Here is a 22,813-nt window from a genome sequence, read left to right as displayed (position 1 = left end):
AAATGTACATTAAATGCATGATTAACCAAGTGAATTTTAATTTAAGTTCTAAACTAAACAAGATAACACTTTTATCAATCAAGTCAAATTTTAAGAATTTCGCTCGATTTTTAGACTTTTAAACGAATGCTTCTAAATAATATGCAGGACCCATTTAATCTAAGAATTACAATGTCATAATATTTATAGCTCACTTTTCGAAGAGAAATTGGGATTATGAATACATATTATGATTTGGCATGAGGTTCAGATTATGAAAGAAATCCTCTTTATTTTTAGAGTTATATATATTTTTAGTTTATCTATTACCGAATTGTGTGAATTTGGTTTCTTAACATATATTTTTTTCAATTCAATAACAAAATTATGTGTTCTTACAAATAAGTTCTGTCAAATGTTCAATATATAAAATGTTGAGAAATCAAAGATAGTTACTAAAGAAAAGAACGGCAAAAATTAGAGACCAAAAGAAGGATTAATGAGGTTCGATAGTTTGTTTATTTGGAAGTAAGGGTATGTTAAAATAAAATAACTATTATAACCAAACAAAAAACAAAGATGAAATAAAAACAAAGGCCCTTCACAGCGAAGTGACAACATGAAATACCCAACAGTGAAACATGCATTTAGTTACATATGCATGTGCTTTAATGCGACATCCTAAACACAACTAACTCCAAGAATGAAGTTTTTCATTTGCGCCGAACTGTTATTGGACTTCTAACGTTGTGTTTTCCATTCGTCCAAAGCAATTTCCCAAAATTATAATTTCCCCTCTTAGTTACACTTGTAGCCTGTACAACAACCCTGAATGTCTTCTTTTCACCAATTTTCGTGAAAGTCAAGGAATTGGGTACAACAACTATGGTGTATCCAGGTAACTGAGCTTTTGCAAAATATGTGCTTGGTGGCCCAACATTGGTGATGGTGCGAGTGACAGTTACGGCTTTTAACCCCAGATTTGGCAATGTGATTGAAGGGTAGTTCAAGTCTGTTATGCTGTGAGTGCCTGAACAAATGAACCTTTTGTTGAAATTGAGTGCCGAAATGAGTTCTTGGTCGTATCCGGAAGCACATAGGAAGTTCAAGTAATCGACAAGGCTTAGATCATAAACAAGTCCAGGATCTATTGCAGAGTTTGGTTGCACATGTCCTGAACCATAAGCAAAAGGGTTTGCCAATTTTTTATCAAACGCATCCCTTATTGTTCTGTTGGTGTTATCTCTTGTGCTTGCTGCAAGGACATGTTTCAGGTAAGTTAGGAATTTCCAAAAGAAAATGGTACATGCATATTTTAGAGTGCCTCGTTGACAAGTTTTGAATGCACACTTAACCAAAAGTGTGTAACACGTTGGTATAATAGGACAAAGTATGTACACAGAAAGAGAATACCTGTTGTCATAATTGCTGACTTAATAGCAGCTGGACTCCAATCAGGATGAAGTGTTTTGATTAGTCCAGCAATGCCAGCAACATGAGGGCAAGACATAGAAGTTCCTTGCATTACATTGAATGGAAACCCTCTACGTGTGTCTGAAGGCAAGTTAGAAGCACTTGCAAATAGTGAATACGAAGCAAGTATGTTCACACCGGGCGCAGTTACATCGGGCTAAATCAACATGATGTTAAACAAAAACATGTCTTATCAAACAGTCAACAGTGTTACAAGAAGTGTACAGTATACTTAGTTGATACTAAATATTTCAATGCTAGTGTGCACCTTGAGTATTGATGGCTGAATCTTATTGGGTCCCCTTGATGAGAATGAAGCCATAACTGGAGCTGGCTTTCTTCCTAGCAATGTTCTTGCTGAAGACATCCTTATTGTCGTATTCGAGTTTATCGTGTCGTCCCTGAAATATAAACATATATGATTAACGTTAGTATAGCCATTATAAAAAAATGTTAAGGTTACTAGAAAGATATGAAAAATTATTAGGTAGTTCGAAATGACTAGTTTCAATTCACAAAAAGGAATCAGTAACACTTCATTATATGCACGCTATGCGAAGATTAGTGGTCATGATGAGGGTTTGATATCATCTGATAACTTGTGAAAGGATATATATATCATACATGGCACTTATGATAAAACCAGGCGTTGTTTTTTTATGGCCTGGAGGGTAGTTGATAGTAGACAAAACATGAGGCTCGGCTAGAAGTGTGTTCCCATTTTGCTTTTGATTGCCCAAAATCATTCCCCTGGCTCCTGCAGATAGAGCTTCATTACCCTCAGCAACTGATTTTATTTTTCCATCTCGAATGCATGACACTATTTTGCCATTTACTTTTCTAGGATCCAGTGTCCCAGCCTTACAAAGTTGACTGCAACAAAATACACGTGAAAATAAATTAAAAGCCATTCAATTCACAAGGTTTGAAATAGATATGCTTTTGAGATGACTTGTACTCACGCGTCTCGATTTGTGGCATTGGGAAATTTAGCATCAGTAGCAAGGATTAGAGAAAAAGACTGGTTAGGTGGTATGTTTACAAAAAGACTGGCTCCCTGGTAGTATAATATAAAGTTAATTATGCCCATCAATATAATAACACTAATTAGACATGTCATTGAAATCATAGGTTAAGAATAATAACGATAATTACCGTAATTTGCTGATTGTTTCCAAAAGTTAAGGTACTGCTGAAGTCCCTATCTAGTGTGCTAGCTGCAATTGTGAATAGCCAAGGAGCCACGTTGATAACAGTTCCAGGTGTTGGTCCATCGTTCCCTGCAGACGCAACCACGAGAATATTTTTCCCAAGTGCATGGAATGCTCCAATGGAAACCTCATCTGTGAATATTTCTTCAGCACTGAGACTGGTTCGGCCTCCAACGGAGACAGAGATAATGTCAACACCATCACTTATGGCTTGGTCCATAGCAGCTAAGACATCAGCACCAAAACAACTAGCTGCATCAGTGAGAGACCAACACGCTTTGTAGGCTGCAACCCGAGCTCTTGGGGAGCCACCCTTTGCAGTGCCATTGCCATTGCCAAATACACTCGCACCTCCCACAAAATTCCCTCCTGCTGTTGATAGAGTATGCGTGCCATGACCCACAAAGTCACGTGCTGTTTGTTGTGATCGGGGAAGTTGACCGTTGAATGCTTCGTAAGCTTTGTTGAAGAACCTTGCTCCGATTAGTTTCCTGAATTATATAACATGTAACGATGTTTTAATTTGGCTCAATCAAATGTATTATGAATTACGAGGGTTGTTCCTACCCAAATACATAAAAGACGCAAATGAAACAATGACTTATGTTTGAATATACCAGCAGCAATGTTCACATAATATTATAATTATTAACAGAACTAGAAACCTTAAACTATAGAACAGGAAATATTAAAAGAAAGAAAAATGACCTGTTACATGGAACTCTGTTTGAACCTCGGATTTGACAGACATTGCCCCCACGCCATTTTGCAGGGACAGGACCCAATCCCCTGTCTGTAAAACTCTTGGACTCAGGCCAGACACCTGTGCAAGAGGTGAAGTTAGAATAGTGTTAATTAGAATAATATAGACATCTCACTATAGATAGCAAATATAAAATCAGAAATTGATTTATGGTTTTAGATGTTAACATATACTGTTCTTTCCTTAAATCAATTTCAAAGTCACTCTTATTGTATTGCCAACTAACCCACTCAACCAGAAGTTAAATTTTATACCTAAGTTAACATGGTTTTAACATAAAATTGTTTAATATAAGAGTATCAAGTTGGAGCACTTGTGTATACAGGGATAAGAAAAATAAACGTTCCTTTAAATAAATAAAATACTTAGTTGATATTTATAGATATTTATTATTTATGAAAGTTAGAACTGTATTTTAATATTGGTTTATGAACGGACTATATTATTTATGTTTGTGAATAATTATTATAAGTAAAAAATTAAAATTAAAATTAAAATTAAATTTATATTTTATTAAATTAAATTAAATTATAATTAAAATTAAAATTAATTCATATTTTATTAGATTAAATTTAATTAAAATTATATTATAATTTAATTTATATTATATATATTTTTAATTTTATTTTAAAAAATTATAAAATATATTTTTTTAAATATATGTAAGTATTTATTAATATTCATGAGTTTTAAAATACTCGTATCTAATTAATAATAGGACAAATAACCAATGAATTTTTTGTTTTGTGGGTAGAGATATCCATTGCCATTCCTATTGTATATAAAATTGATTGAATCCACACGGATGGAAATTAAGAACACTATTTTTGATATATAATTGGTGACTAAATAAATGAATAACAAGATCTAATAAAATCGGTAACAATTGATTGCGCATGAAATCTTTTCTTGGAATAGACCTATAGACTCACAAATTCATGAAAATTCTCCCTCATGCACTTTACAAACGTGGAACAACACACCATGTGTGAACCGTTGGAAAAACAAAATAGGAAAAAGTTTCACATACACTCTCAATAAAAATAAAATATAATACTTGAAGGAATAAACGGTCCCACCTTTCTTTTTGGGATTTTTTGAACCCAAAAAAGCGTCTTGCCAACTCAAGAAGTCTGAACTTGTCGGCGAGGTGGTAAACTAATTAACTTGAAAACTGGAAAGCCCTTAATGGTCTATAATTAACATGCCATGACAACATCAACCAACTATTCATCCTCAGTAAAATAACTAAACTATATAGCAAACTGTAGGATAAATTGATTCTCTGGTTATGATCATAATATTGATGCTGTTTCAAAATATTTAAAAGATAGCCAATTGATTCTAATTATTGAGTAATCCCATTTTGTGTTTAACATATAGCTATCGTTCTCTGTAATATTTGAAGTGTAAGAACTGTGCTGTGAAAATTTAATGATATTACTGAATTGCTAGAGTAAAATAGATTATGGCAATGTCATGAAGTTACCTGTGTCGATGTTACCGATGATTGTATTCTCACCAAATCTCCCTCTTTGCCATGCTGAGTTGATACCATTTCTTTGCAGTCCAAGAAATTCCCACGAACGGGTTGTGTGCAGTTTATGCTCTTTGCTCAAAAACACAGAGACTACGTTTCGGTTTTCTAGATCAGTGGAAACACTGTGTGTCAACTAGTCTGCAAATAAATAATAGAAATAACGAAAAATTAGTGGAACACACTACTGATTTTCTCACTTGCAATATCTGCTGCTTCTTCCTCTTCGAGTGCAGCTGCAAAGCCATTGATGTGTTTGTTATACGAGTAAATAATTGCTTCTTTGGCCTTTTCATGGCTGTGAATGATTCACATACACAACACAGTTAATCCATAAATCAGTTTCTTCTAAACCATACCCTATACTGAATTTAATGGCTTCATCAATTTATATACCTTCCCAAGATCGAACCCAGTAAATCATAATGGGAATGTGTGGCAGTTTCAAGGTCAAGAGATGAAGGGTTTGGACCATGAGAATGTGCTCCCAAGTACACAATGTAGCACTGCAAACAGAAGATCACAAACTAACAATTGATGCAGTGCAACAAAAATAAAGTAATCCATCATTTGTATCATCCAAATTCCATTGTTACATCCTATATATTAAATCACCACCTTATTTTCAATGCAGAAACTGATAAGAATACTGAAACAGAGTGACAAATTAACAATTAACTGGCTTGGACCTACCTTTTTACTGGCATGGACAGCATTCAACAGCAAAGTGAAAATAACGAAAGATGAAAGAAGAAGATGAAGGTAAAAAATGGAGCCACTCATTCTTTTCATTGTCTTTGGAAAGTGCCTAGCACATGGCTTTCGTGTTCTTCCCTCTCCTTATATAATGACACAGACATCAGCAAAGGCAAATTTTATATGCAGTGGTTAAAAACCACTGTAGATTCACTGAAAAAATGTTTTTTTATTTTTTATTTATAGATTCTTGTTTTTAATCTTTAACCTAAATTTGATCAGTCAAAAAATTGTGAACATTTTCTTCGTTATAACTTTTAGTCTTTATACAATACAGTGTTAATGGCATAATAATGTAAAAAGATATAGATTTAAATAAGTTTTTAATATAAAACAGCTTTTAAATTAAGTATCTAACAATTTTTTTCATTGATAGAGACGTAGCATTTTAGCCTTGACGAAACCCACTTTAAGTTGGTACTTTTTTTGTTTCTATCCCATGAATTTTTATGTTGTAAAGTTACTTTTGACCCTAAGCATTCTTACTGATTGTTTTCAATGCATGTTCCTCGCGTATGTTTATTTATAATTTATTTTTTTGTATTTTAAAAGACATACTCTTCTGTGGATTAAAAAACATAAAAGACAAGACATTTTCAGAATGGATAAAACCTTTTGTCTCTCTTATATTAGAATATAAAATTATACAGCTGGTGGATGTTAGGTAACGATGAGTCAAAAGGATCCATTATTTTGGGAAGCAGTGGATTGAGAGAAGAGGGAGACGATGATACTCAATAGATATAGAATCACAACAATGGTGCCTACAAATAACGAGGCGGTAAGATCCATTCAATTTAGCTTCTCATATACTTTTTGCTTCGGTTACTATATTGAAAGAAACCTCACAACACATCACCTTCAACTTGTTCCTTCTACATATATTTTGAGAGCTGCCACTTACTATTTAGACTAATTTGGTATGGCTTAATAAGTTTATTACACTTGTTTTTTTCTTTCACAAATGTTATTTTGATTTTCCTCATTCGCACATTATTTATTTATTTTATTTTGACCTTTACTATATAACACACACACACACACACACTAGAATACATCTTATTGATTTCGATAACTTGGGTTGTAACTAATTAATATTATGTGTTAATCTAAAATAAAATAAAAGTTCTATGTTAAGAAAAATTTATTCCACCTACTCTCTTCTCTTTCCATTTTAAATCATATTTATAAAACTAGTTTTAATTTTAAATATAATAATTTGATATACAAATAAATATAAACTAGTAATATATATATATATATATATAAAATAAAATTTCTATCATTTAAAAATATATATATTATTATTCTAAAACACAATGACTAAATTCAATTTATACTATAATTTTTTTTATAATCTAACTTTTTTTACGAATTTTTTATGTTAATTATTTGACATAGCTCTGAAAACAAACGATGTTTTTATGGAAAAATGGATTACTCCAATACTAAATCATAGAAGTAGACCGAGGCACTGATGGATTTCCATGAAAACAGATGCAGACAAACGGGGCAGGTATACTTGTTCTAAATTTATTATTTTTTCACATGTCCATTAATCAAGTATACTTGTTACGGTTACGCGTGAAAGACGAAGGAAAAGAAGTACAAAAGTAAACAAAGCAGAGAAATTCCTGTCGTTGGATTTTTTATCTTTGTTTCTGTCTCTTTCTTTCTTCTTCTCATCTTTGTCTTCAACAACCAAACTACACTAATAACTCCACCTTATCTTCACACGCATATTCAATCCATTGACGGTATCACGTTTTTCTTTTCCACGGTAATGCATAATAATTTAATTACCAGAAAATAGGCAATGCATATTTTATTCAAGGCCACGATGTGAATACAGATGTATTTATAATAAAAAGTATACCATAATGTTTATTACATGTGAAACAACTCTGTGAGCTCCAATTTCTATGATCACCACCATATCATCTTATCCTTGATTCAAGGGCATTGTTACACTTACATCATGGAATGCACGTTTGAAAGGGAAAAGTCCATGCTGGTTCTGTTTCTTTGTGTCTTTCTAACACTCTTGGGGCCTCAAGCTGCTGCTGAAGACAGTGAAGCAAATGCTTTGTTGAAGTGGAAACACAGCTTTGACAACCACAGCCAATCTCTGTTATCAACATGGAGAGGCAATAATCCATGCACATGGAAAGGAATTCAGTGTGACAAATCCAAGTCTGTATCCACCATAAATCTCTCTAGTTATGAACTCAAAGGTACACTCCACACTCTTAGCTTCTCCATTTTGCCTAACCTTCTCAGCCTCAATATCTACCATAACTCCTTTCATGGGACCATTCCCCCACAGATTGGTAACTTAACCAAAGTAAATGTTTTAAATTTTTCTTCAAATTCTTTCCACGGTTCCATTCCTCAAGAAATGTGGACACTGGGGAGTTTACATAGTCTTGATCTTTCCTTGTGTCACCTAAGTGGAGAGCTTCCTAATTCCATGGGAAACTTGTCCAATCTGTCATTTCTAGATTTAGGTGGCAACAATTTTTCTAGCACCATTCCTCCTGGGATTGGAAAGTTGCACAAGTTGCAGTATCTGGGTATGGGAGATTGTAACCTTTTTGGTTCCATTCCTCAAGAAATTGGAATGTTGACAAACCTTGAACTTATTGATTTGTCAAGAAACTCTCTTTCTGGTACCATCCCTGAAACAATAGGTAACATGAGCAGTTTAAATCAACTTTACCTTTCTAATAACTCCCTAATATCTGGGAAAATCCCATCCTCCATGTGGAGCATGTCTAACTTGACCTTGCTCTTCCTTGATGCCAATAATCTTTCTGGATCAATCCCAGCTTCCATAGAAAATCTGGCCAATTTAGAGCAACTTGGACTTGATATCAATCAATTTTCCGGATCCATTCCTTCCACCATTGGAAACTTGACAAAGCTCACCATCCTGTATTTAGGCTTTAATAATCTTTCTGGACCAATTCCTCCCTCTATAGGTAATTTGATCAATTTGGATGCCCTTAGTCTCCAATCAAACAAACTCTCTGGACCAATTCCTGATACAGTTGGAAATTTGAAAAAGCTCACCGTTTTGGAATTGTCCAGTAACAAACTTAATGGCAGCATCCCACTAGGCTTGAATGACATTACCAACTGGCAATCCTTGTTACTAGCTGAGAATGATTTCACGGGCCATTTACCTCCTCAAATTTGCTCTGCTGGTTCGCTACAGTTCTTCAATATTTTTGGCAACCGTTTCACGGGTCCAGTGCCAAGAAGCTTAAAGAATTGCTCTAGTATTGCTAGACTCAGGATGGAAGGAAACCAATTGGAAGGAGATATAGCACAAGATTTTGGTGTATATCCAAATTTGGCGTATATTGATTTGAGTGACAATAAATTTCATGGTCACATTTCACCAAACTGGGGAAAGTGCCACAATCTTTATACCTTAAAGATATCCAACAATAATATTTCCGGGGTTATACCAATAAAACTTGCTGGGGCAAACAAGCTAGGTGTGCTTCACCTTTCTTCTAATCACTTGAGTGGAAAGCTTCCAAAGGAATTAGGGAATTTGAAATCGTTATTTCAACTCAAGATTAGTAATAACCATCTTTCTGGAAACATTCCAACAGAAATTGGATTACTGCAAAATCTTGAAGATTTGGATCTGGGAGATAACGAGTTGAGTGGCCCAATACCAATAGAAGTTGTGAAACTGCACAAGTTACGGAATTTGAATTTGAGCAAAAACAATATTGGTGGAAGCATTCCCTCTCAGTTTAGCCAATATTTAGTATCTCTTGATCTTAGTTCCAATTTGTTGATTGGAACAATACCAACAAATATTGGAGAGTTGCAAAGGTTGTTCATGTTGAATCTCTCACACAATAGTCTTTCTGGCACCATTCCTTCCACTTTTGGCAGAGCATTGAGTATCGTCAACATATCGGACAATCAATTAGAAGGGCCAATTCCAAATATTCCACCTTTTCTTGATGCTCCAATTGAATCATTGAAAAACAATAAAGGCTTATGTGGTGATGTCAGGGTATTGGATCTTTGTCCAACCAATCATAGTCGAAAGAGCAACAAAGTGATCCTAGTGACATTCCTTAGTTTAGGAGCCCTAGTATTTGTTCTATGTGGGGTGGCACTTTCAATGTACATTTTTTGTCGTGGTAAAAGAAAGGGAAAAAGTCATTCTAATTCTCAAGAAGCGCCAAGGAAGGCAGTCTTTTCCGTATGGAGCTACGATGGAAAAATCATGTTTGAAAATATCATTGAAGCTACAGAGAATTTTGATGACAAATATCTCATTGGAGCAGGAAGTCAAGGATATGTTTACAAGGTGGTGTTACCTTCGGGTTTGGTTGTTGCTGTGAAGAAACTTCATTCAGCGATAGATGAGGAAATGTCAGAATTCAGTTCAAAGGCTTTTGCAAGTGAGATTAAAGCATTGACAGAAATCAAACATCGGAACATTATAAAGTTGCATGGATTTTGCTCACATTCACAGGTCTCATTCTTGGTCTATCAGTTCATGGAAGGGGGTAGCTTGGATCAGTTGCTGAACAAAGATACAGAAGCAACTGCATTTGATTGGGAAAAGAGGGTGAATGTTGTTAAAGGCTTGGCCAATGCTTTATCTTATTTGCATCACGATTGCTCACCTCCAATTGTTCATCGGGACATATCAAGTAAAAATGTTCTTTTGGATCTTGAGTACGAAGCTCATGTTTCTGACTTCGGGACTGCTAAGTTTTTGAAGCCTAGTTCAAGAAGTTGGACTGAATTCGCAGGCACCTTTGGGTATGCTGCTCCAGGTTAGACCCTTTTCTCTCATATTTACAACTTAAAACAGTCACATAATTTTTCATTTACATCACTCTATAACCTTGAAACTCCAGACAGAGATTGGTTCTCCCTTTGCAAATGGTGAAAAAAGTTATCAGCAAATACCATGATCTATTTAGATAATGCTAGCTACTACACTTGATTGCATTTAACCCTGCTTTTTGCTTAGCATTACTCAAAAATATCTTTTTGTTTATTATCTATTTGCAGAGTTGGCCCAGACAATGGAAGTGAATGAGAAATGTGATGTTTACAGCTTTGGAGTACTTGCTTTGGAAATCATTATGGGAAAGCATCCAAGAGATCTCATTTCTCAGTTTGTGTCACCATCTATGCAACCAATTGTTAAGGATTTGCTATTGGTTGATGTTTTAGATCAACGGCCTCCTCAACCTACAAAACCAATTGATGGGGAGGTGATCTTAATCGTAAGGTTAGCACTTGCTTGCTTGAGTCAAAATCCACGTTCTCGCCCAACCATGGAACAAGTATCCAAGGCATTTGGAACAGGAAAATCACCTTCGGCTGACCTATTTCCTAGGATCAGTTTGGGACAACTCTGCTGAATCATCGGAATACTAAAGTATTTTGTTTCCTTTTTATTGTCGTATATCTGTTAGGAATAAAATAAGTTAGTTGTTAGTAGTGAGAGGGTATAAATAATAACAGAATATCAGATATTTTACTTTTGGGAATAGACTCGACATTTTTTAATGGAGGAAGGGAGGCTTCTTTGGGACACTTAACTATAAATTTTGTTTTTCCATACTTTACAGAATTAATAAAATAGTATACATTCATCTCTTTTCTACTGTTTGAGTGTTGTGAGAGAGGAGAGTCATCTGTTACAGTTCCCTGCATACAGGAACCTAACAGATTTGGTTCGACCTATCGGATCAGTATCGGAGGAGCAATCGGAGCACGTGAAGAAGAAGAATGGAAGGGAAACTAAACGCACTAGAAGGAAGGATAGAGGGACGGATGATCGCGAATGAATCGACAGTAGAAGAGTTGAAAGCGGAGATGAGAGCGGTAACTCGCAAATTCCAAGTGTTTGGCTGCGCTCGAGAACGACGAATATGGAACCAGCATCGGAGCTCCGAAGGAAGTCGTGAGTCCGTCACTTTTGGACGCGAACGACGACCGCCGGAAAACTCGAAGGAGGAATCGGAAGAAGACAGAGGAGAAGTTCAACGAAGTTGGAGGAAGCACGTTGAACTACCTACTTTTGAAGGTACGGATCCCATACGCTGGATTGCAAAGGCGGAGAAAATCTTCGACCTCCAGAGCGTGACGAAGAAAGAGAAGATGAAGTTTGTCTATAGATGCATGTAGGGAGGTTTGGCGAGTTATTTGTTCCGCTTCTGGCGAAAGAAAACCAGACACCCGACTTGGAAGACGTTCGCCAACGATTTGACGCGGAGGTTTGGCAGAATGGTGGGGAAAGGAGGTACGACATGGGGAAGATGTAACTCAAGCTCGGGGACAGTCGCGGGGAAAAAGACATATTGGGGATCGTTGGAGGGGTCTGCCAACACCGACAGAGGGCAGGAGGACGAAGAAGATGAGATAGAGGAGAGTCCCAAAATCGAACAAAAGACCATGGAGTTATCTGTATTATCTGTTGGTGGTGTAACGTAGTTTAAAACAATGAAACTGCAAGGTTTGGTGCAAGGGAGAAAGGTATTGGTGTTGATTGACAATGGGGCGAGTCATAGCCTTATTTCCACCAGATTGGTGGAGGAATTGGGGCTGAAAAGTGAGGATACGCCCCCTTATAATGTATATTTAGGTGATGGGGCTGCCTTGTCTTATGATGGAAATTGCTGGTTGTTAGATACATCCCCAACTGAAGCACAGGTAAAAGACATTGCAGAATGGCTACTTAGTAATCATGGGGATTCAATAGGTTTGACAACAGATAGTTTAGCTGATGCTGGTTATCCAAGTGCTGCTTCAGTGGGTGATGCGGTTTGTGGCATGGCCACGACAATAATCAATTAAAAACATTTCTTGTTCTGGTTCAGGTCTCACACTGCTAAGGAAGTCAAATGGGGAGGAGCCAAGCACCATCCAAAGGATAGGAATGATGGAGGAAAAATGAACCCAAGATCATCATTCAAAGCTTTTCTTGAAGTAGTCAAAAGTAAAAGTTTGCCTTGGGAAGTGTCAGAAATCAATGCTATTCACTCATTACAACTAATGATAATAGATTCTTTCCAAGACACTGAGATCACCTGTCCAAAGACTTCAAACTATGTGTAGAAAACTGACACTTCAACTGAAGTGAGGGATGAACTCAGTTCACTAGCACTTGAACTGGTGAGATTAATCGAGACTGTAATAGTTTCGATTTTTGGGGTTGATTTAGGTGGGGTAATCAATGGATGGAATTCAAAGATTGCTGAACTAACAGGTCTACAAGGTAGTGAAGCTATGGGGAAATCCGTGGTAAATGAAATTATACATGCGGACTCATGTGACACTTTTAAAAATACTCTAAGCAGAGCCTTGCAAGGAGAGGAGGACAAAAGTGTAGAGTTTAAAATAAAGCACTTTGGGCTTCAACAGCAACAGAAAGTTGTATATCTCATGGTCAATACTTGCACTAATAGGGACTACACATATTCTGTTGTCGGGGTATGCTTTGTAGGTCAAGACATCACTTATAGGAAAATGGTTCAAGATAAATTCATCAAGTTGGGAGGTGATTACAAAGCAATCGTGTAGAGTCTCAGTCTACTGATTCCACCCATATTTTATTCTGATGATAGTGTCTGCTGTTCTGAATGGAATGCAACCATGGAAAGGCTAACTGGTTGGAAAAGAGATGAAGTCATAGGAAAATTGCTTCCTGGTGAAATATTTGGAAGTTTTTGTCGACTAAAAGGTCAAGATACCCTAACTAATTTTATGATTTTAATATACCGTGGAATAAGTGGCCAAGATTCTGAGAAGTTACCATTTGGATTTTTTGATAGAAATGGAGAATTTGTTGAGAGTTCTATAACAACAAACAAGAGAATTGATGCTGGTGGGAATATACTTGGCTGTTTTTGCTTCTTGCAGGTTGTAACGCCAGATCTGAATCAATTCTCTAAAGAACACAAGCCAATAGGCAGAGAAAACATTTCTGAATCCAAAGAGTTAGCTTATATACTACAAGAGATTGAAACCATGACTCTGACTTAGAGCTTGAGGCAAGCGGAATTTGTGGAGGGGGAGACAAAAGAGAATGACTTAACTCCCAATAAAAAGGGACCTGCAGAGGGGAGAGAGTTGCGGGAAGCATTGAAAGACATCAAAGATCATCTTCTCCGGACTTATAGTTTTGGAAAAGAGGTAACCAGAACGTGGGAAGTCAATAGAATCGAAGAAGAATGGAAGACATTGGAGGAGGATTTGCCACCACTCAAGCCTCCAGACCAGAATTTGGTGGGCGTCACCTGGAAAGAGGAGCATTACCTCAAATAACAGTTTCCTGACTTCAACCTTGAGGATAAGGTTGATTTTGAGGGGTAGAGTAATGTTAGGAATAAAAGAAGTTAGTTGTTAGTAGAGAGAGGGTATAAATAATAACAGAATAAGTGGAGAGAGGATTATCAGATATTTTACTTTTAGGAATAGACTGGACATTTTCCAGTGGAGGAAGGGAGGCTTCCTTGAAACACTTACCTGTAAATTCTGTTTTTCCATACTTTACATAATTAATTAAATACGTATACATTCATCTCTTTTCTATTGTTTTTGGGTATTGTAAAGTCATATGTTACCGTTCCCTGCATAAAGGAACCTAACCGTAACCCACATCCTTTTTTCATTCCTACATGTTGTAAACTAGGTGCTTTGTTCATTGTATACACGAAGTACAATATTTGAAATGCTAATCCGTTCAAGTAAATTAATGTTTAACCCACCCAAGATCTCATATCTTATATGTATTGTAATTTTAACGGATCATCAATAAATGTAATCATGTAAACTTTTTTGTTTGAAATGTTTTATCTTCAACATGATGAAGGTATTAGTGATCCTAATTGATTTAGAATTGGATTAGTTTTCATTAGGATAAGATGAAACCCAATGTTAAGATTAGAAAGTTAATACAGACTTTAGATTAAAGTCACAATGGTAATGCTATTCAAGCATCTCCATTTCACCCACATTTGTGAAGAAAGTTGGCATGTGATGCGGACTTGCCTGCACCTCCATTATTAATGTTCTTATTATACATAAAACACACAATACATCAAACAACGGATGGAGAAAAAACCTAAAACGTAGACATTTATCCCAGAAAAAAAAAAAACACAACCATTACCGTAACATGAGATGAGATCCTATCCGGAGTCAAACTTACATCTGATTATCCATGAATCCACGCAATTACTATGATAAGCAAGGATCTCAACTCAACCAACTCCATTGAAGAGTTTTTCATCTGCGCTTTACTGTAATAGGACTCCTTACTATATGTTTTCCATCTGTCCATCGTAATTCTCCAAATTGATAAGTTCTCCGCTTAGTTACACTGCTTGCCTGCACAGTCACCTTGAACGTCTTCTTTTCACCAATTTTATTGAAAGTCAAGGAATTTGGCACAATGGTAATGTTATATCCAGGTAATTGGGCAGTTGCAGCGTATGTGCTTGGTGTTCCAACATTTGTTACCGTGCGAGTAATGGTTACGGGTTTTAAGCCTAGATTTGGCAATGTGATTGAAGGGTAGTTCAAATCTGTCACACTGTGAGTGCCTGAACAAATGAAAGTTCTTTCGAAATTGAGAGAAGAAATGAGTTGTTGGTCGTATCCAGAAGCGCATAAGAAGTTCAAGTAATCAGTGAGGCCTAGATCGTAAACGAGGCCGGGATCTATGGCAAGGTTAGGTTTAACATGTCCTGAACCATATGCAAAAGGAGTTGCCAATGTTTTAGCAAAGGCATCCTGTATTGGCCTGTTTGTGTTGTCAAGTGTGGTTGCTGCAAATATATACTTAATCATGTTACAATTCGTACAATTTAGTAGAAAAACAAAACAGGCATGCATGCATTATCTTGAACCTATTAAACCTACTATTTAGTAACATACATCAAAACTATTATATGGTATCACACAAACCAAGCTAATTCGCTTTTATTTCAAATTTGCAAAGTTCTCAATCACAATATTAGACTATTAAAAATACAAGAAAAGTCATCCAAACACATCTTACCAATACCATACATGTAATATAAAGTTCCTTGCACAGCTATTTATATATAAATCATGAAATTAGAGGTTCACACCTGTGGTCATGATTGCTGATTTTATAGCAGCAGGACTCCAACTAGGATAACGTGTTTTGAGAAGTCCAGCGATGCCAGCAACATGAGGGCAAGACATAGAAGTTCCATGCATTACGTTGAATTTAAACCCACGACGATTGTCTGTTGGCAAGTTTGATGCACTTGCGAATTCTGAGAAGGCAGAAAGTATGTTCACACCAGGTGCAGTCACATCAGGCTGAAACCAAAATAAAACAAGAGTTTAATATAAAAACACAAACACACACGTACATAGAGAGAAATATACAGATGAAATATATACTAATTAAGTGATGTGGATGAGTTGCACCTTGAGTATTGATGGCTGAATCTTATTGGGTCCTCTAGATGAGAATGAAGCCATAATTGGAGCTGGCTTTCTTCCAAATAACGTCCTTGCTGGGGTCATTCTTATGGTAGTACCTGATTTTATAGTTTCCCTGCAAGAATGCATGTGTGCATTTATAAAAAAAGGAGCAATTGTTTTGTAGGACGTTGTTTGAAAACTGTTAAAGAAATTTGAAGTGCATGAAGGATATATAGTTACGTTGCAGTTAAGTAAAAATCAGGTTGTCCCCCTGCATGGTCCTCATTTGTTCCCACAGTGGAGAGAACATGAGGCTCGCCAAAAGTTGTTTTCCCATTTCCCTTTTGATTGCGCAAAATCATTCCCTGTGCGCCTGAAGAAAGAGCTTCGTTACCCTCAGCAACTGATTTTATTTTTCCACCTCGAATACAACGCACTATTTTGCCCTTTACTTTTTCAGGATCAAGTGTTCCGCTCTTACACAGTTGACTGCACCAATATATACACACATGTCAACAACAAGAACAATGTAATAAGAAACATTAATATTCTAATAAAAAAGGTTGTTTGAAGCAAATTAAGCTTGTGAGATTTTGCACTTACGCGTCTCGAAATGTTGCATTAGGAAGTTTAGCATCAGTGGAGAGGATTAGAGAAAAGGCCTGATTCGGTGGCAAGTTTACAAAAAGACTTGATCCCTGCAAATATATAATACAAACTTATAACAATTAATATGAAACATTAAGCTATATCGTTATGATGCCAATTTTTTTTTTTATAAAAAAAGTGAAAATGAAAGCAGAAAACGATTAGGACAAAGTGAATTTTTTAGTTAGATATACTAATATGAAAAAAAAACCTATGTATAACGAGACATAATATTGTTTAATTACGTTTTTCATTTTCATTGTCAAGCTTAATTTTTTATATCTTATTTTTTATTTTAAATATTTATTTAGAAAATAGAGAAAAAAGTTTTAATTAAACATATTCCAGAAAACAGTAAAGCAATATTTTATAATCAATTTTTTCTCATATAAGTTAAAATTTACCGACCTGTTAAATATATGGGGGAACAAATTACTTATTTTTTTCTCACTAATATAAACAATCCATGGTATTTAAATCTCGTGATCTTATTCATTCTGTTATTAAATTATTTTATTTTAATTTATTAATGAAATTGTCATAAAAAATACTTTTAGATGAGATTGATGTTATAATAAAGTATTGAGGTAAATAATACATTTTAACTATGTGTAGCACTCTGTTAGCATTTTTTTTTGGAATTTGTGCAAATTTATCCAAAAGGGAATGGGTAAAATATGCGATGTTATTAGAAGGGTTATATATATTTACAGTTTCTAAAGGAAATTAAAATTGGTTTATGTTTTAAATTTTAATTAATTTTAGTTTTAAATTTTAAGAATAAATGTATACTTTTTTAATTTGATGACATTATTTTTTTATGTGTTAAATAACAATTAGTATTTGAAAGAAAACTAGTTTTATAAGATGCATAAATAATTCAAACGTCATTTAGAAAAATTATTTAACATGTTAAAAAATTAGAATAGAAAAATTATATTTTTTTTTTAAGTTTGAAAACTAAATTATATCGAAATTTAAAAAATAAATAATTTTTAATTTTTTTACGTTTAAATTTAGAAACTAAAAATATATTTAATTTATAATAAAATTATTAGAAATAGTTTTTTTTTTCATTTCACGTATTACCTTCATAATTATATGTTAATTTTCAGGTAAATGTAATATGTATAAGAACCTTGACTACAGAAAATTACTTCTTTATATATATATATATATATATATATATATATATATATATATATATATATATATATATATATATATATATATATATATATATATATATATATATATATATATATATATAAAGTCATAATCTTATTAGAATAACATCTAGACGTAGACATTTTAATTAGAGAGGATCTTACCTCGATTACTTCATTGTCGTTAATGATTAAATTACTGCTGAAATATCTGTCTAAGGTGCTAGCAGCAATGGTGAAGACCCAAGGAGCCACATTCACCACAGAACCAGGAGTTGGTCCATCGTTCCCTGCAGAAGCAACTAAAAGTATGTTTCTTGAAATAGCATGAAAGGCTCCGATGGAGACTTCGTCGCTGAATATTCCTTCGGGAGTCGCCACGTAACTGCCACCAGCTGAAAGACTGATGACATCCACGCCGTCGTCGATGGCTTGGTCGATAGCAGCCAATACGTCGGCGCCGTAACAACCGGCTGGATCTGTCAGAGACCAACACACTTTGTACGCGGCAACTCGTGCTCTAGGGGACCCACCCTTTGCGGTGCCATTACCCACCGCAAATACGCTTGCGCCTCCCACGAAATTGCCTCCAGCGGTTGATAAAGTGTGGGTACCATGCCCCATGAAGTCACGCGCTGTTTGCATTGCGGGAACAAGTTCGCCATTGTAGACCTCAAAAGCTTTGTTGAAGAATCTTGCTCCTATCAGCTTTCTTTCATACGCACAAATAAATAGGAACCAGTATATCGTTAACATGGTTTTAAATATGATATCTATGTATAAATTGAATAATGCAGAAACTAGGGACAAAATAAAAATAGAAAGAAAGGGTAAAAAGAGAAGAGGAACCTGTTGCATGGATTTGTCTTGGATCGTGGAAGTTTGTTAATTTGACAAACATTACCCCCACGCCATTTGGAGGGAACAGGACCATATCCTTCATCACCGAAGCTCTCTGACTCTGGCCAAACACCTATCCAACGCCAATTTCAGGTTTAAAGAATGAACATAAATTATCATACACATAATAAATAATTTAGTTTACCTGTGTCGATGTTTGCAATTATTGTATTTTCACCAAAGCCTCCCTCTTGCCATGCAGAGTTCTTACCATTTATGTGTAGTCCAAGAAACTCCCATGAGCGGGTAGTGTGCAGTTTATGTTTATTGCTCAAGAACACTGACACCACGTTCGGCTTTTCTGCCTCATTCCAAACACTTTCTCATTAACTAATTTGAAGCACAATAAAATGAAAAAGAATAGTTAATGAATGGAAGCTAGCATGCTCACTTCCAATCTCTGCTGCTTCTTCCTCTTCCAGCATTGCTGCAAACCCATTTATGTGTCTGTTGTATGAGTAAAGAACTGCTTCTTTCGCTTTCTCCTCACTGTCAAACCATCAAATCACCTCTATTATACACTATTCCCATATCTTATTTTTTATAAGAATTTTTATGTATCCACTGTTTTATCGGTTCATATAGATATATGAAACTGAATAATTACAAGTTATTAATAAAAAAAATTGTCAAAAAAAATTTGTTAAAAAGACATTTTTCAATTATATATTCTTCGATGACAAAAAAAAGACATTAAACTATTACATCGATGTATTCACCATGCTATTATCTGTTGATTTCTTTATATATATCACAACAGTTTCATGACTGTTTGTTTGTGTACTATGCATTCTTTAAGTCAATTCTAATAAAATATGTTTGAGTTATTATATTTTAACATTTCAATTTTTCTGTTATACTCAACTTACATCTTCATAAATTATTATTTTATCATAATATTTTATTTATATTTATTTTTGTTATGTTAATATAATATTTTATTATAAAAACTCGGTGTGAAACGGATGTAAACAAAATGTAGTGTCAAACAATACTTTTCCAACATGTCTGCATGCTTTAAACCTAAGTGAGAAGGACATACTAAGTAAAAAAACAGAATTAATTATTTAAAGTAGCCAATCTCCAAAAAAATTCTTCCCAATGATCTTTGTTGTGTAGTGAAATAACCATTGATTTCATAAATAATTAATATTCATAGCTATTTTAAATGTTTTTCGATCATTCATATCATCACTATGGTACCAATATATATTCCTTATTTTTTTTTTTCATGGGATTTTGTTCTTTCTAACGATGTCTTTTATTCGTAAAATATGAGTAGGAAAGGAAAAAGTTTTACCCCCAAACATGTGGGCAATCCGTAGTAGGATATATTAAATACATGTAATGGAAATAGACAGTTTAATTTGTTTACTAATGAGACAAGGACAATATTATGATATCCAATCTAAATAAATAAAGTTATTAACAAGAAAAACATTAAAATTAAAAAAAAAATTATAATTTTATACTTTTTATTTAGATTTATGAAATTAAAATTATTTTTAGAGGCATTAATTTTATTCAAACTTATATTCTATGGATAGAGAGACACCTAACATGATAAAAAAGAAATTAGTCAGAACGAATAACTAGTGAAGATAAACACCATCTCCTAAATATGAGACTTTAATTAAAACAATATATAATTGGATCTTTGAAAATTGAATGTATAATAGGACAACAATTAATGAAAACAAAATTACACAGCAAACAAGAATTTGATACCTTCCCAGGATTGAAGCTAGTAAATCATAATGAGAATACGTAGCAATTTGGAGGTCAACAGAAGTAGGGTTGGAACCATGAGAGTGAGTTCCCAAGTATACAATGTAACACTGCAAACAAAATCAAACATTTGTGAAATATAACAAATTATCAATGATGGGAACTTAGCAACATCACAACCAAATCATCATCATCATTTTGTGCTACAATTTTAGTGTCAGATGAATGAGCAATAAGCAAAAGCAGTTTGCTTGCCTTTTTGCTGCCATGAACAGCTTCAAGAAAGAAAGTGAAAATAAGAAACGAGGAAACTATAAGACGGAGAAGAAAAATGGAGCTTCCCATTCTTTTCAACCGATCTTTTGGAAATGCTTGTGATGAATATCAGCTAGGAAATGCATATTTATAGGACATCTTTGCTCTAAAAGAAGGGTAAAAAAGAAAAGAAAAGAAAGAAAAGGTAATGTGATTATTATTCAAGTAGAAGAAAAAAAATGAAAAGTGGATTGATAATATATTATATATTTAAAAATAAACTTGTAAAATAAAATTTTGAAAATAATTCAGTGTAAAAACAATTTTTAAAAATAGAAATAATTTTTTTACAAAATAAGTTTAAAATATGTTTAAATAAAAATAAATATTGTTACAAAATTTAACAAATAAAAATATAGTTTATTTATTATTTTTATAATTTCTATTTTAATTATTTATTTTAAAAAATAAAAAATATAAAAAATATAATGAATATATAATTATTATAGTTTGTCCATAAAGAATCAATTATATACTTTCCTACAAATGTATACAAATGTTGGAGAGAAAGTTGATTCGATCCTGTTTTATGCCTTTCTTCTATAATTGTAGGGTTTATATTCATTTCCATCCGTATAAGCAAACGCACTCCAAACCGCCTTCTTTTTATTTCCTTTTTTGTCTTTGGGGAATGTGTATGTCATAGCTTTTGCTTTTCACTAATCTTTTTATAACTTTTCTATATAATTAAATTTAAATTTAAAATTGAAAAAAATGTTTTTTTAACGATTTCTTTTACAATTTCTTTTACATCGTGTTTCGTCTTAAATATATGAACTAGTAAAACAATCATACTTAATTTATTGTTAAAAAATTATTAAAATATCGTAATCTCGATGAAATATTCGGTTAAAATGTGTTAATACTGCTGTTGACTTTAACTGCATGTATTTCTAATAAGATTATGAATTATAAAAATCAAATTTACTTTTCATCTTATAAAAGTGTAAAAGAAAAAATTGTCAAAGTGTAAGTCTTATAAAAATTTATATTAAAGATTTCTAAGAAATTCTAAAAAAATAATGAGTGCAAAGTCTAAAAAAATGTAAAAGAAAAGGGGTATAACTTTTAAGAAGATAACTTTGATACTAACATATGATCTTTCATTTTTAATTATATAATCTCTTTTATAAGTAACCATTATGTAAATCTAGTGGCTAAGATCACCTTCCTTAAAAGAACTAGCCATCATTACACCATGAAACACTTTATAATAGCTGATGTGCTTAGAGTCGGAAATTTAATAATAAAAGTAGGAAACCTTTTGAATTGAAAAATCTTCATTTACATAATACATACAATCTTTTTAATTTAATATGTTAGAAGAAAATTTCATTTATCTTATTATAAGAGAAAAATGTATTACAATCGTTTTCTTTCTTTTCTTTCTTGTAATGGAAAGTAAGTAAAATACATTTTATCTCATGGGTGATGCTAACTCTAACATCCCAAAATTATACAGTCATCAACTATATACTTAGAATAATCACATATATTAATAATTCAAAACAGTTTTAAAACACAGCGAGCGACAGTAACGAAAGAGGCCGAACGGCCGTAAATGTACAAAATTTAACGAGCGTTCACAACGATAAGGACGAACGGTCTACACAACAATGACTGAACGTCCAACTATACACAAACCAAAAAGTGCGCTCGCTCACAGCCACTCGCTAATCTAACTAAAAACCGAACGCCTCTACTGTTCGGCCTTCACTTCCACTTCGACGAGGTTGGCGTCCTCCAAATTTTCTTCTTCCAGTGTTTCTTCCAGTAACGCCTCTCCATCTGCTCACATCCACACGGATGATCATCGCATAGACAAGACGAAGGTTCAAGTACGAACGACAACACAATAAAAGACACAGGGTAAGCTTATTGA

The 22,813-nt window shown here is 34.0% G+C and overlaps 3 protein-coding genes and 1 pseudogene across 3 annotated transcripts; 2 read left to right on the top strand and 2 right to left on the bottom strand.

Moving 5' to 3' along the window:
* Positions 1-461: 461 nt before the first annotated feature.
* Positions 462-5,791, bottom strand: LOC108328038 (subtilisin-like protease Glyma18g48580). The gene is made up of 11 exons (XM_017561812.2): positions 5,657-5,791; positions 5,360-5,469; positions 5,164-5,261; positions 4,916-5,071; positions 3,372-3,486; positions 2,608-3,154; positions 2,415-2,509; positions 2,077-2,325; positions 1,721-1,853; positions 1,393-1,609; positions 462-1,234 (listed from the first exon to the last, which is right to left on the bottom strand). The coding sequence occupies exons 1-11, from the start codon at positions 5,753-5,755 to the stop codon at positions 693-695; spliced, it is 2,361 nt and encodes a 786-aa protein (XP_017417301.1). The 5' UTR covers positions 5,756-5,791; the 3' UTR covers positions 462-692.
* Positions 5,792-7,561: 1,770 nt separating this feature from the next.
* LOC108328208 (MDIS1-interacting receptor like kinase 2) lies at positions 7,562-11,310 on the top strand. The gene is made up of 2 exons (XM_017562036.2): positions 7,562-10,533; positions 10,775-11,310. Exons 1-2 carry the CDS (start codon positions 7,698-7,700, stop codon positions 11,128-11,130), a joined length of 3,192 nt encoding a protein of 1,063 aa, XP_017417525.1. The 5' UTR covers positions 7,562-7,697; the 3' UTR covers positions 11,131-11,310.
* Positions 11,311-12,093: 783 nt separating this feature from the next.
* On the top strand, positions 12,094-14,130 carry LOC128195170 (phytochrome E-like; annotated as a pseudogene).
* A 551-nt stretch (positions 14,131-14,681) lies between these two features.
* On the bottom strand, positions 14,682-20,976 carry LOC108328105 (subtilisin-like protease Glyma18g48580). Its single transcript, XM_017561899.2, has 11 exons — positions 20,872-20,976; positions 20,617-20,726; positions 19,280-19,377; positions 19,034-19,189; positions 18,838-18,961; positions 18,154-18,700; positions 16,778-16,872; positions 16,415-16,663; positions 16,178-16,307; positions 15,850-16,066; positions 14,682-15,543 (listed from the first exon to the last, which is right to left on the bottom strand). Exons 1-11 carry the CDS (start codon positions 20,959-20,961, stop codon positions 15,002-15,004), a joined length of 2,358 nt encoding a protein of 785 aa, XP_017417388.1. The 5' UTR covers positions 20,962-20,976; the 3' UTR covers positions 14,682-15,001.
* Positions 20,977-22,813: the final 1,837 nt, after the last annotated feature.

Source organism: Vigna angularis, chromosome 2 (genome assembly GCF_016808095.1).
Source record: "Vigna angularis cultivar LongXiaoDou No.4 chromosome 2, ASM1680809v1, whole genome shotgun sequence".
NCBI lineage: Eukaryota > Viridiplantae > Streptophyta > Magnoliopsida > Fabales > Fabaceae > Vigna > Vigna angularis.
This window is presented reverse-complemented; position numbering and strand designations above follow the sequence as displayed.

Excerpts from the sequence above, each read along its gene's own strand:
- LOC108328038 (XM_017561812.2), bottom strand. The coding sequence starts at position 5,755 with ATGAAAAGAATGAGTGGCTCCATTTTTTACCTTCATCTTCTTCTTTCA. Across the intron at positions 5,470-5,656 it reads CTGTCCATGCCAGTAAAAAG|TGCTACATTGTGTACTTGGG; the intron begins GTAGGTCCAAGC and ends TTCTGTTTGCAG. Across the intron at positions 2,510-2,607 it reads GAAACAATCAGCAAATTACG|GGAGCCAGTCTTTTTGTAAA; the intron begins GTAATTATCGTT and ends TTATACTACCAG.
- LOC108328105 (XM_017561899.2), bottom strand. The coding sequence starts at position 20,961 with ATGGGAAGCTCCATTTTTCTTCTCCGTCTTATAGTTTCCTCGTTTCTT. Across the intron at positions 19,190-19,279 it reads AGAAGCAGCAGAGATTGGAA|AAAAGCCGAACGTGGTGTCA; the intron begins GTGAGCATGCTA and ends GGAATGAGGCAG. Across the intron at positions 18,962-19,033 it reads AATTGCAAACATCGACACAG|GTGTTTGGCCAGAGTCAGAG; the intron begins GTAAACTAAATT and ends GGCGTTGGATAG.
- LOC108328208 (XM_017562036.2), top strand. The coding sequence starts at position 7,698 with ATGGAATGCACGTTTGAAAGGGAAAAGTCCATGCTGGTTCTGTTTCTT. Across the intron at positions 10,534-10,774 it reads CTTTGGGTATGCTGCTCCAG|AGTTGGCCCAGACAATGGAA; the intron begins GTTAGACCCTTT and ends ATCTATTTGCAG.